Here is a 13782-nt window from a genome sequence, read left to right on the forward strand (position 1 = left end):
TATTTATGTACAAACCATTTTGTTGCCGTTCTGGCGAGGTGACACTTCTTCCGTCGGACGGACAAGCGTAAGCGTTTCTTTCTACCTCTCCTATAAAATGGCTCCGTAACCGTGGTAGTATTATATCTGCAAGAATTAAAAACGAATAAAGGGTACAGGGAAAGAAGGGTCAATCCTGAAGGCATACATTCCATTCTGTTCTATTCTCTGTGGGGGTGTAAGTACCTGCACCTGGCTCTCTCGTGTGGAACCTTTGTGCATATCCCCAAGGTCTAAACTGCCTTCCTAAGCTTGGACCATTTCTCACCACGCTGGTCCACTGCGGGTTGGTGGGTTCACATATCTAGATGTGCTAAATCTAGATATGCAGGTTTCCTCACGATGTTTTCCTTCACCGTAAGAGCCATTGTATACACTCATTGGTCCATGTCTACTACCAAACTAGAATTTCTACTCCCCTTACTTTCCTGTACCCTTCAAATTTTATTTACGTCTACCAATATAATAATATAGGCATAACTATAGTTACTTAGGTACATAAAAGTAATATAGATATACTTGCCGCCACAAAAGCGAATAATATTGACTATGATTTACTAAGCCAAGTCAACACAAATTTAATAACACCGAAACTATGTAAACTACTAGGTATGAAAACAAAGTATAATTATCATAAAATAACATCATAGTGTTTCGTACACAATGACAAAGTCAGTATAAAGTCGCAAAGGTTATTTTTTACATAAATATCATAATTATTTTAGTTACCTACACTGCAAATACCTAAATAACCTTACATACAAAATGACAGTAATTTAGGGTGCATATCGGCAACAATTTTATCAAAAATTTATTTAGTACGTATATTCTATACTCGTTAGTCGTTACTAATTACCTACCTACATAATTTTGGATTCAGTATATATATATATATATATATATATATATATATATATATAGATATATAGATATATATAAAGAATACATATATTATGTATTTCTTTATATATTTAGTTAATTATCAAGTGACTAGTTTGATTTTAATGCTTTCTTCTTTCATACCTATTTTTACTTTTTCTTCTTGCACTCCTTTTTACTAGCTTTTCTGTACCTCCTGTATGTTGGCTGGTAGAAAATGCCTTAAGCATTAAGTCAATCATTTGTATACTTATTTTTATCTGATATATAAATAAGTATATTAGAGGGAAGGATATAAATAAAAAAATACTCACTTGCTATTTCTTTATATCGGAATATGAAGGCCAGAAAATACTCCTCCCCTTATTACTCGTATGTAACGAAGACTAAAGATAGCCTAGGGTTTAGGACACTGATTTAATCAGTGAAAACCGTTTTCTCCGGAATTGAGAATTCATCAAGAAACGTACACCTATTGTCAGTCGCGATCTGCAATGCCTCTCTATCGCACCCGTGCCCGGGGCATGAGAGCACAAGCGATAGCAAATGTTTTCCTTAATACCTATTTCGCTAGGATCGCCAAGCTATTCTTCCCTCTTAAATTAGTCCTTCAAACGCTCGGGAACAAAACCATTTCTCAGGACAACCCTAGCATTATTCCCTGTACAATAAAAAAATAAAAAAAAATATGGGGACATCTCACACACGGCTACCCCACCCCAAACCAGGCAGAACATGTTGTGATATGGGTGTCGGACAGCTAACATATCTACACAAATACAAAAATAGATACATATTTAAATACATAAACGACAACTAGATATAGGCAAACAAAACTGATCGTCACACATATGTTTGCCTTAGTCGGGATTCGAACCCGCGGCCCCAAGCTTCAGAAGCAGCTTCACTGCCGCCTTAGGGTGCTTACATAGAGAATCGGGTTCCCTGTATCTACCTGTTCCGGTAACCCGATTATGCGAAAGCGCTCACTCACGGAGCATTTCCCGGATTTTTTAATGTCATGAGCGCTTTCGCATAATCTGACCCCTTAGCATGAATTTTCATCGTGAACGTGAAGTAGAGTTCATCGAGTAATTTTGTATGAAAATATGAACAGCGCCCCTGGCGGTCGGTAGCAGAACTAAAATTTCCCTACTAAATTCATCGAGTAATTTAACCTCAGGGAACCTGCCTCTATGTAAGCACCCTTAGCTACGGTTCCATAAAAAATAAGAACAATATTATACTTACGTGTCAGAATTCTGCTCTCGTTTGATTGGGCTGGTCAAGGGGTGTTTTTCTTTTGTCGGTAGCTTTATCAGTGGCGGTGGACCTCCTGAAACGACATTTGTAGGGTGAAAATTTATTAGTGGAAAACAAGAACGCAGGGCAGACCCGGCTATATGTATAACTAGTATTCGTAGACATAAGAACACTAGCAAGTAAGAATTACATTAATTTGTCCGCCATTTGCAAAATCGTTTCTTTATCTGCAAGCATTATACATAGTACATGGTGTTGCAAAAAGGGTATACTGAGCCGTAGCAAAAAAGTCACGTGACCAACATAGTTTCTATTGAAAATCAATAATATTATATATTTTTTCGCGAATTTTCATTCTGATTTCATTCTCGGGCTTAGATTTAACATGCTGCACAGTGCACACGTAGGTATCGGCTTAGTATACCGTAGGTGTACCCTTTTTGCAACATCCTGTACAATTATATATGTATCCAACTCACCATTAGCACTAAACCTCTCGCCAATCTCGCTCCTGCCTTCTTTTTCGCTCCGGTTGTCTCTGTCGCTCCTGCTGTCTCTTTCGCTCCGGTTGTCTCTTTCGCTCCTGTTGTCTTGCTGTCTCGCTTCCTCTCGGTGGTTCCTCGCGTATGTTTTCACGTCTGGTTTGCTTGCCGTCGTCGTTACTGAATCTGAAAGGAATAGATAGGAATAATTACAATAAAATTTATTCTTGACTACAGGGGCAGTAAAATGTTGTTATAATAGGAGATTTTTCGGACAGATCATAAAAAAAGTTCCGAATTTTTCGGATAGATCGCCACCGGTGCTATGTTTTCTTGAGTAACGTACGTTTTTAGCGTTTTTTACAAAAACTTTTACATTCTAGCTACTGGGTATTGGTTGGAAGGTTCTAAAAATAGGAATTAGCACGAAGAGGGCGTGAAGAGTCAGTTTTGGGAAAAACGCTTACAAACTGAAGTTATAATTTTATTTAAATTTACGGCTCTAGTTATCCCAATCTACAGTTGGTCATTAAAAGCAGTAAAAAATGCAGTGCTGTTAGTATAAAAGTTCAACTAGCTATAGCGCCACCTGTCGGTTTTTGGCTATGGCTGTTTTTAACGGCATGCGGAATTCATCTCGCATGCGGGTTTATACGCCATTTTTTCGCGTCGAAAAAATACAATAGTTGTATGAACGCGTACGGGGCAATCCCGCGTGCGTGATCAAATCCGCATGCTGTTAAAAACAGCCTATGGTAGTTGTCTATGGTGCAAAATCCCTCATGACTCACCGTTATCGCAGTCGGGCGGCTCGTCCTTGTTGTTCCACCGGATGTCCGTCAGCCCCTTGATCTTCAGCTCCTCGGCCGTCTTCAGCAAACTCTGCAGTTGTGACTGGAAACAACAGATAAACTATTAGTTAGTTATGGATTAGGTATGGTTGGACGACTGGACTGTGTAGCACTTATTTCTATTAGCGCCATCGCTGCGAGAAACTCCGTCCAAATAAGTAGCTTACACCACTCGGTTAACCGTTTAACAATCTAATAGTCATGCCTTGTCGACAGCGTAGACCGGCTGTAGTCATATACAGTGTTGCTAAAGTGGTACCTATAGTAATTGAAATTGATTTCAGAGTTTTATTTTACAACTACGACTCCATGACATTTGAAAGAATCTGTCCACCATAATAAAAAGTCGTGGACCAAAAGCTGTTCCTTCGGCTTATTATACCCTTTTTGCAACACCCTGTAGAACGTCGAGGCTCACTCTTATTGCGACTCACTGGCGAGTCGTTGGTGTACATGTAGTGTAGCTCCGAGCATGCCGCTAGCACCGCCCTGGGAAGCAACGCGTGCTGTTGCGACTCACTGGCGAGTCACTCACCCGCGGCACGCTCATCTCGCCAGTATACATGTAGTGAGTAGTCTGGCTCCGTCGATGACCAGCACGGGCTCGCACCTACTAGCAACGCGTGCTGTTGCGACTCACTGGCGAGTCACTCACCCGCGGCACGCTCATCTCGCCAGTATACATGTAGTGAGTAGTCTGGCTCCGTCGATGACCAGCACGGGCTCGCACCTACTAGCAACGCGTGCTGTTGCGACTCACTGGCGAGTCACTCACCCGCGGCACGCTCATCTCGCCAGTATACATGTAGTGAGTAGTCTGGCTCCGTCGATGACCAGCACGGGCTCGCACCTACTAGCAACGCGTGCTGTTGCGACTCACTGGCGAGTCACTCACCCGCGGCACGCTCATCTCGCCAGTATACATGTAGTGAGTAGTCTGGCTCCGTCGATGACCAGCACGGGCTCGCACCTACTAGCAACGCGTGCTGTTGCGACTCACTGGCGAGTCACTCACCCGCGGCACGCTCATCTCGCCAGTATACATGTAGTGAGTAGTCTGGCTCCGTCGATGACCAGCACGGGCTCGCACCTACTAGCAACGCGTGCTGTTGCGACTCACTGGCGAGTCACTCACCCGCGGCACGCTCATCTCGCCAGTATACATGTAGTGAGTAGTCTGGCTCCGTCGATGACCAGCACGGGCTCGCACCTACTAGCAACGCGTGCTGTTGCGACTCACTGGCGAGTCACTCACCCGCGGCACGCTCATCTCGCCAGTATACATGTAGTGAGTAGTCTGGCTCCGTCGATGACCAGCACGGGCTCGCACCTACTAGCAACGCGTGCTGTTGCGACTCACTGGCGAGTCACTCACCCGCGGCACGCTCATCTCGCCAGTATACATGTAGTGAGTAGTCTGGCTCCGTCGATGACCAGCACGGGCTCGCACCTACTAGCAACGCGTGCTGTTGCGACTCACTGGCGAGTCACTCACCCGCGGCACGCTCATCTCGCCAGTATACATGTAGTGAGTAGTCTGGCTCCGTCGATGACCAGCACGGGCTCGCACCTACTAGCAACGCGTGCTGTTGCGACTCACTGGCGAGTCACTCACCCGCGGCACGCTCATCTCGCCAGTATACATGTAGTGAGTAGTCTGGCTCCGTCGATGACCAGCACGGGCTCGCACCTACTAGCAACGCGTGCTGTTGCGACTCACTGGCGAGTCACTCACCCGCGGCACGCTCATCTCGCCAGTATACATGTAGTGAGTAGTCTGGCTCCGTCGATGACCAGCACGGGCTCGCACCTACTAGCAACGCGTGCTGTTGCGACTCACTGGCGAGTCACTCACCCGCGGCACGCTCATCTCGCCAGTATACATGTAGTGAGTAGTCTGGCTCCGTCGATGACCAGCACGGGCTCGCACCTACTAGCAACGCGTGCTGTTGCGACTCACTAGCGAGTCACTCACCCGCGGCACGCTCATCTCGCCAGTATACATGTAGTGAGTAGGCTGGCTCCGTCGATGACCAGCACGGGCTCGCACCTACTAGCAACGCGTGCTGTTGCGACTCACTGGCGAGTCACTCACCCGCGGCACGCTCATCTCGCCAGTATACATGTAGTGAGTAGTCTGGCTCCGTCGATGACCAGCACGGGCTCGCACCTACTAGCAACGCGTGCTGTTGCGACTCACTGGCGAGTCACTCACCCGCGGCACGCTCATCTCGCCAGTATACATGTAGTGAGTAGTCTGGCTCCGTCGATGACCAGCACGGGCTCGCACCTACTAGCAACGCGTGCTGTTGCGACTCACTGGCGAGTCACTCACCCGCGGCACGCTCATCTCGCCAGTATACATGTAGTGAGTAGTCTGGCTCCGTCGATGACCAGCACGGGCTCGCACCTACTAGCAACGCGTGCTGTTGCGACTCACTGGCGAGTCACTCACCCGCGGCACGCTCATCTCGCCAGTATACATGTAGTGAGTAGTCTGGCTCCGTCGATGACCAGCACGGGCTCGCACCTACTAGCAACGCGTGCTGTTGCGACTCACTGGCGAGTCACTCACCCGCGGCACGCTCATCTCGCCAGTATACATGTAGTGAGTAGTCTGGCTCCGTCGATGACCAGCACGGGCTCGCACCTACTAGCAACGCGTGCTGTTGCGACTCACTGGCGAGTCACTCACCCGCGGCACGCTCATCTCGCCAGTATACATGTAGTGAGTAGTCTGGCTCCGTCGATGACCAGCACGGGCTCGCACCTACTAGCAACGCGTGCTGTTGCGACTCACTGGCGAGTCACTCACCCGCGGCACGCTCATCTCGCCAGTATACATGTAGTGAGTAGTCTGGCTCCGTCGATGACCAGCACGGGCTCGCACCTACTAGCAACGCGTGCTGTTGCGACTCACTGGCGAGTAGAGGTGGTCGTTTAAACGAATAGCTCTAAACTAAGCAGAGCTTTTTAAAAATAGTAGGATAGCTCGTTGCCAAGAAATAGCATTTTTCGTTTAAAACTTTTTAAATACACGTTGTAACCTTTGGTTCTTTGGAAACGTAATCGTTAATAACGGACTTTCGTTTATAATTAACCTGAGAACTTAATAACATTTAACTATTTCAATGCTTTTTCTAACGATACTGTGATTCGTTGAAATTCACAACGAATAGCAGTATCGTTAGAAAAAGTATTTACGTTGAAATTCACAACGAATAGCAGTATCGTTAGAAAAAGTATTTACGTTGAAATTCACAACGAATAGCAGCATCGTTAGAAAAAGTATTTTCGTTGAAATTCACAACGAATCGCAGCATCGTTAGAAAAAGCTTTTTAAGCGTTACAGCATTATATTAACCATGCTCATTTTATTGAGCATAACGTTTAAATTTGTTATACAATTTAAGCCGTTATATCCATCTCTACTAGCGAGTCACTCACCCTTGGCACGCTCATCTCGCCAGTATACATGTAGTGCAGGAGCGCCCGCACGTGGCTCGGGCTGGCTCCGTCGATGACCAGCACGGGCTCCCCGCCGGAGTGCGCGCCGAGGAGGCAGCCCAGCAGTTCGGAGCAGGCCGCTAGCACCACCCTGGGGTTGTGACCTACTAGCAACGCGTGCTGTTGCGACTCACTGGCGAGTCACTCACCCTTGGCACGCTCATCTCGCCAGTATACATGTAGTGCAGGAGCGCCCGCACGTGGCTCGGGCTGGCTCCGTCGATGACCAGCACGGGCTCCCCGCCGGAGTGCGCGCCGAGGAGGCAGCCGAGTAGCTCGGAGCAGGCCGCTAGCACCACCCTGGGGGAGGAATGGGTTAGCAATGAGTTTACGGTTCAATTAATATACCTGTGGGATTAACACACCACCATGGAACAGTAGCAATTAACAATCCTTAGCGGTGTTGCTCGCTTGTCAAATCTGACGTAACTTGTATGGATTTGACAGATGTTTGTAAGGCGATCGACGCTGCTTATGGATTGTGAATTGCTAATGTGTCGGTGTTACGTACGGCAGCTGAATAGTTACGAAAGGGCAAGGGGTTGCTTTACCATCTTATAGGCAGGAGATCAGCAATGACTGATTGTTAGATGTTTATTTTTATTTTTCAAAAGACACTGGTGCATTGACATGATTTAACAAAGACTCCGTAAAAACCATAGTTTAACGTGGTAGAACTGATATTAATTACGATTAGCACTATCAAGATGTCGTCGATACAAGTCAAATATAGTCATTGTAGCTTCATCATCACAACCCATTATATCCCCACTGCTGGGGCACGGGTCTCCTTCCAATGAAGGCAGGATTTTAGGCCTATTGACTAGGCCCTAGTCCAAAGCATTTTATGGGGCTGTTATTACCTATGTGCCCTCAAGGAGACCCCCTTGATGGACTCCGGGTCGACGGTGTCCCCCCGCTCCAGCTGGCTCGCGAACGACGGAGAGCAGTACAGCGTCACATCACAGAAGCGCTCTGAAAGAAGAAGAAGAAGACTTAGATATACTTGATAGAAGATCACTCACTCACTTCTAGAGGGTCACTCTATACTGACGAAAAACAAACTAACGAGAGCTGTCGTCCAATCAGCGTGTCGTGGCTAGCAGGCAGCGCTCAGAAAGTTAGTTTTTAGTCATATAGGGTATAGCTACTCCCGCGCGCTTCGCTTCGCCTTAAAAAGTTTTCCCGTGGGAATTCCGGGATAAAAAGCAGCCTATGTTCTTTCTCAGAGTCTAAATCATATGTATACCAAATTCCATTCAAATCCGATCAGTAGTTTTGGCGTGAAAGAGTAACAGACAGACAGACACAGTTACTTTCGCATTTATAATATTACTAGCTGTTCCCGCTCGCTTCGCTTCGCCTTTAAAAGTTTTCCCGTGGGAATTCCGGGATAAAAAGTAGCCTATGTTCTTTCCCAGGGTCTAGACCATATTTTACAATGTATGTATACCAAATTTCATTCAAATCCGTTGAGTAGTTTTTGCGTGAAAGAGTAACAGACAGACAGACAGACAGACAGACACAGTTACTTTCACATTTATAATATTAGTTAGGATAGCTGTTCCCGCGCGCTTCGCTTCGCCTTAAAAAAAATTCCCGTGGGAATTCCGGGATAAAAAGTAGCCTATGTTCTTTCCCAGGGTCTAGAGTCTAGACGGATTTGAATGAAATTTGGTACACATATGGTCTAGACTCTAGACCATATGTGTACCAAATTTTATTTAAATCCGTTCAGTAGTTTTGGCGTGAAAGAGTAACAGACAGACAGACAGACAAAGTTACTTTCGCATTTATAATATTAGTTAGGATTGATATTGTTATGCTATAACTACAGCGGCCGCGGCACGAGTATGTTATCGTTTGATGCGCGTTCCTCCAATCACAGCGCCGTATTTAAGCAGAATCGGGATATAGTGACGTTTATCTACGTCGAAAAACATATAGTATACGTTTACCTAGTCGATAAAGAACCCGTGTAGCGGCAGCAGGGTTACGTAACGGGCAATCGAAATGGCCAAGTTCTTTGGAGTATTTTGAACTCAGACTGAAATTACTAGTAGATGCTTACGAAGCTAAAATAGTTACGAAACGTGTCAAAATAAACATTTTATCCAATTGTAGGTATAAACGACGGAAATCCAAACTAATACAGGTTTTTCAAAAAAACATTTACGCATACAAAAATACTTTCTATGTCGACGCTTTATTTTTATAAAACCGGTTTTTGGAATAGGAATTTTCCATTCACAGACACATTAATTTTACTTTTGTTAGAGGTCGAACATGGAAATAGGGAGATGTACGGTGGCCTGCGCCTAAAAGTATACAGGCGGAGTTTTTAAAATAGCGATCCCTGATGATGAAGGGCCCAGCTACATCTGTTATAAATCCGGGGACGTGTTGTGTGTGATGGGTGTAGCAGTGGTGTTTATGTGGATGTGCTTGAGCAGCATGTGAGCTTGAGATCGCTATTTTAAAAAACTCCGCCTGTATACTTTTAGGCGCAGGCCACCGTACATAATCTAATTAGTATTCTTTTATTGTTACTCGTGGTCTCTTTTTAACCCCCGACGAAAAAGTAAGCTGTAAAAGTTATACGATTCTGTGTGTTTGCATCTGTCTGTAGTGTTTCCCCAAACGGCTGTACCGATTTTTGATTTGTTTTTTTTGGGGCTAATGTTACCCTGAGTGTTGTTTTGAAAATCGGTTCAGCCGCTCAAATGTAATGCAATATTTGGTCTTGAATATCGGGGGTTTTGCTATATTGTATTGCCTTAGCCGTTTAAGAGTTATGCTACTTTCAGTTTTGAATCTTGGAAATGTTTAGAGTTGGTTAGGTTACTCGCTCTGTACCTCAAAACCTAATTCGTTGTCCGTCTGTCAAGACCGTTCATCTGGAGATATCGAACTGAAATCAATGACAAAGGAATAAAGAGAGGACCTGGCATAAAAACGGTACTTAAAAATATATCGTCGTCTCTTTTTAACTTATTGGTGTTATCCTACGTAAAAAAGGACAACAGTAGTTTTGTCTTTGCCTAAAATTACAACATTGCGACCGGTCGCCATGTTGATTGACATCCAAACACAAGGTACCTACTTCAGCTGTCAAACAATTTGTTTGTTTACTTTTGAACTATCCATGTACAGGGTGTTGCAGAGGTAATAATGCGTAAGGGGATCAATAACGTTTGTTCTACGATTTGTAAAAAAATATTTACTCAAGAGTACCTAACTCAAAAAATCATCCTGAATATCTTTTGTTCCACGATTTTACGACATCAGCTAAAAAAACTCTCCTATATTATGTACATCTCTTTTTTTGCTGTTCTTGAGTTGAATACAGTTACATGTTTCCTTCCTAACTTGACCCGCTACCGCGAAGAGACAAATAGTGAATACAAGGTCAACTTATGGTGGTTTTTGGAATCCAAATAGTTAATGATAATTTTGATTAAATAAGCTTTAATGTAGTGGAATTTTTTGCCACTATTAATAGTTTCGCTGTTTTTATTTCACTTGTGGGTTATATCGATAGATTAGTTTGATTTTACACTAGCTGTTCCCGCGAGCTTCGCTTCGCCTTAAAAAGTTTTCCCGTGGGAATTCCGGGATAAGAAGTAGCCTATATTCTTTCCCAGGGTCTAGACCGTATGTATACCAAATTTCATTCAAATCCGTTCAGTAGTTTTGGCGTGAAAGAGTAACAGACAGACAGACACAGTTACTTTCGCATTTATAATATTAGTTAGGATTAGGATTAGTTAGGATTAGGATTAGTTAGGATTAAGATTGACTTCATGTATCTACGGATGGATATATATAGAACTTTGCTAGGACATAAAGGGTTACGTCTTGACGTGCGCATCTTGCTTCCCGTGCTAGGTCTTGTCCAGGGTGCGCCTGCTGTCGCTTCACGGGTTTGTTAACGACGCAGTTAAACATCACTATATCGCGATTAGCCAAAAATAGAGTGATGTGATTGGAGGTAAGCGCATTAAACAAGTGTATTGACGTCGATAACAGACCCGTGCATAGAAAGCTGCGTCACTCGGGAGCTCCTATCGGTGGATAGGTTATGGACACACGTATAATATAAAATATAATTATAAAGCATAATAAATAGGTGTACAGTCAGCAAAAGAGATAAATGTACAATACATGCTACGTCGTGGCAAAATATTAGAATAGAATAGAATATTGCTTTATTGAACACCACATAAATCAGACATTCGAAAAAACATACTTATAGACTAGAACTAATCCTAACTAATCCTAACTAATATTATAAATGCGAAAGTAACTGTGTCTGTCTGTCTGTCTGTCTGTCTGTTACTCTTTCACGCCAAAACTACTGAACGGATTTGAATGAAATTTGGTATACATATGGTATAGACCCTGAGAAAGAACATAGGTTACTTTTTATTCCGGAATTCCCACGGGAAAACTTTTTAAGGCGAAGCGAAGCTCGCGGGAACAGCTAGTGTACAATATTAGCTTACCTTTCTCCAGAAGCTGCGCGAACATATTCTGAACATTCGAGTGATGGTGCTTCCATCGCAGACAATACTGTTGTGGCAACATTTCGAATATAACTATATTTACTCTATTCCAAATAAATTATATTTATTTACACATTTAACTCTAATAATAAGGCTTTGGTCTAGAAAGGCAGGTTAGTAAGGAAGTTGTTTTTAGATTTTTAGTTCAAAATCTTATTAAAAAAAAAAAAGATTCTTAGTTTGGTAGATAGATTTGGTCGAACTAGAGAAGTCTTTAGATTTATTGTGTTGTTTTTGTTGTTGGTTTTTAGTTCTTGGAATGTTTTTCGGTGGTTTCCGTGTCTTCTTGGTATCTGTAACAAAAAAAAAACGCCGTTAATTTAGATTTACATAGAGCTGTGGCGAGGTGACGCAACGGATAAGTAAGTCTAGTACAGTTTTAAAAGATTGTCGAAAACGATAAAAGTTTACGTTTTCACGCATTCAAGTTCAGTGGCGCCCCTAGCGGAAACTTGTGACAGATATTGCATGCAGTTGAAACCAAAACTTAAAATCAGTTTAAATTATGTTTGGTTCGTTTTCGTAGATTGCAAAGCACGTACTAGATGCTCAGACCTAGTCCTCTCATTCGAGAGGCCGGGGGTTCAAATCCTGCCATGTCACAATCGATTAAAAAAAAGAAAAGTACGAAACTACAACTAACTAAGTATTACAAAACGTGTGATGACGTCACTAGGAGGAAAAAGTATAATTTTACGTTTCAATTGTATTATTGTTATCATTATTTAGATACAATTAGAAACAAAAACGATTTTTTTGTACTTAGCAAATCACAATAACATTAGTACTTACTTAGTTATCTAATTAACTTTGTAAAATAGATAGAAGTTCTCGTAACCTATGATTTTTTTATGTACATACATTACATAGGCCGGGTTTTTTGATCCGTAGTCAAACTTTAACCATTAGTCAAGTCCTGTCTTGTCAAGCTAATGGTAAAGTTAACCACGGATCAAAAGACTGGCCCTTACTGGGCTTGGCCTTATCTGCTCAAGTACCCTTAACCCCGGAATTCCCACTTGAAAGCCTTTTTTTACAAAGCGAATTAGCGCCAAAAAATTCTTACTTCATCAAACACAAAAATGCACACAAATTTGTATAAAAAACTCGTTTTAAAATCCGAACCAACGTAATTTCTATTACATAAAATTTGCATTAACACATCTAAAAATAACTTTTCGAAACGCAGAGTCTAAATAAAGACGACGAGCGTGGTACACTTTTTAATGGCATTATTATACGAGTGGGATTCTCAAAATTTTCCCACCTTAACATTTTAACTGTATTTTGAGTTTTGTATTCTGTCAACACACATTTTGGATGTCTACTGAAATGTATTTGGTTTTTATATTATTTAAAATAGGTATGTTACATAGAACTGTGTTACTTATGAGTAAAGAGAAGTTATGCGCTTAGATTTGTTGACCTAAATTTTTTTTTAAATTGTCGGGTTTCGCCAGAATAATTAGCTCTGTTTTCGTTTTATTTAGATAGACACATGTAATAAACTTACTTAACATAAATACTAACACATATGTACAAAAACGGCCTTATCGCTTAATGCGATTTTTTCAAGACAACCTTTAGTCGATTTAGTCTTCGTTTTCTGTCATATTGAAGCTAAAGTAACCCCCTGTTTCTTGTTAGCATTCCGTTTACCAGCGCCTCCGGTACAGAGTACAAAATCTTAATTCCAAAACCTGTTTTCGTCGATTTGAAAAACAAGTGATAAGCGCCTATCTCCCGCTATCGCGTCTTGCGTAACCGTTTTTGGAAAAAGATAACTGTTTTTGTGTCAAAAGTCACTCTTATCTCGTTGTAACTCAAAAACGAGCCGTTTGGGAGCTGCTAATGGGTTTTTAAGCGTATTGTTTTTTTTTTTTAATTTCGTTAGCTAGACAAATTTTCAATCATAGATTATGTCCTTTAGTAACAAACAGGCACTAAGTAACTCTGGCTAGATAGGATGACGAATTGAGAAAGGTGACTATTCCGTACAATTGATATTATTATTACTTACAGTCCCTACACTATAGGACACCCTGTGCCGCAGGGACTACTATGGATTCTTTTATATATAACTAGCTGTCCCCGCGAGCTTCGCTTCGCCTTAAAAAGTTTTGCCGTGGGAATTCCGGGATAAAAAGTAGCCTATGTTCTTTCCCAGGGTCTAGACCGTATGTATACCAAATTTCA

General features: G+C 42.7%; 1 protein-coding gene across 1 annotated transcript in view; it reads right to left on the reverse strand.

Annotated features, from left to right (window-relative positions):
- Positions 1–13782, reverse strand: part of LOC105380682 — a 47965-nt gene that overhangs the window by 16474 nt on the left and 17709 nt on the right. Inside the window, exons 2-7 of the mRNA XM_048629722.1 lie at positions 11527–11879; positions 7885–7996; positions 7171–7321; positions 3455–3557; positions 2661–2849; positions 2170–2254 (exon numbers count right to left, since the gene is read on the reverse strand). Of these exons, the coding sequence (XP_048485679.1) occupies positions 2170–2254; positions 2661–2849; positions 3455–3557; positions 7171–7321; positions 7885–7996; positions 11527–11608 (722 nt within the window). The 5' untranslated portion in view covers positions 11609–11879. The remainder of the gene's footprint in view (positions 1–2169; positions 2255–2660; positions 2850–3454; positions 3558–7170; positions 7322–7884; positions 7997–11526; positions 11880–13782) is intronic.

The sequence above is a fragment of the Plutella xylostella genome, chromosome 24 (assembly GCF_932276165.1).
Source record: "Plutella xylostella chromosome 24, ilPluXylo3.1, whole genome shotgun sequence".
Lineage (NCBI taxonomy): Eukaryota > Metazoa > Arthropoda > Insecta > Lepidoptera > Plutellidae > Plutella > Plutella xylostella.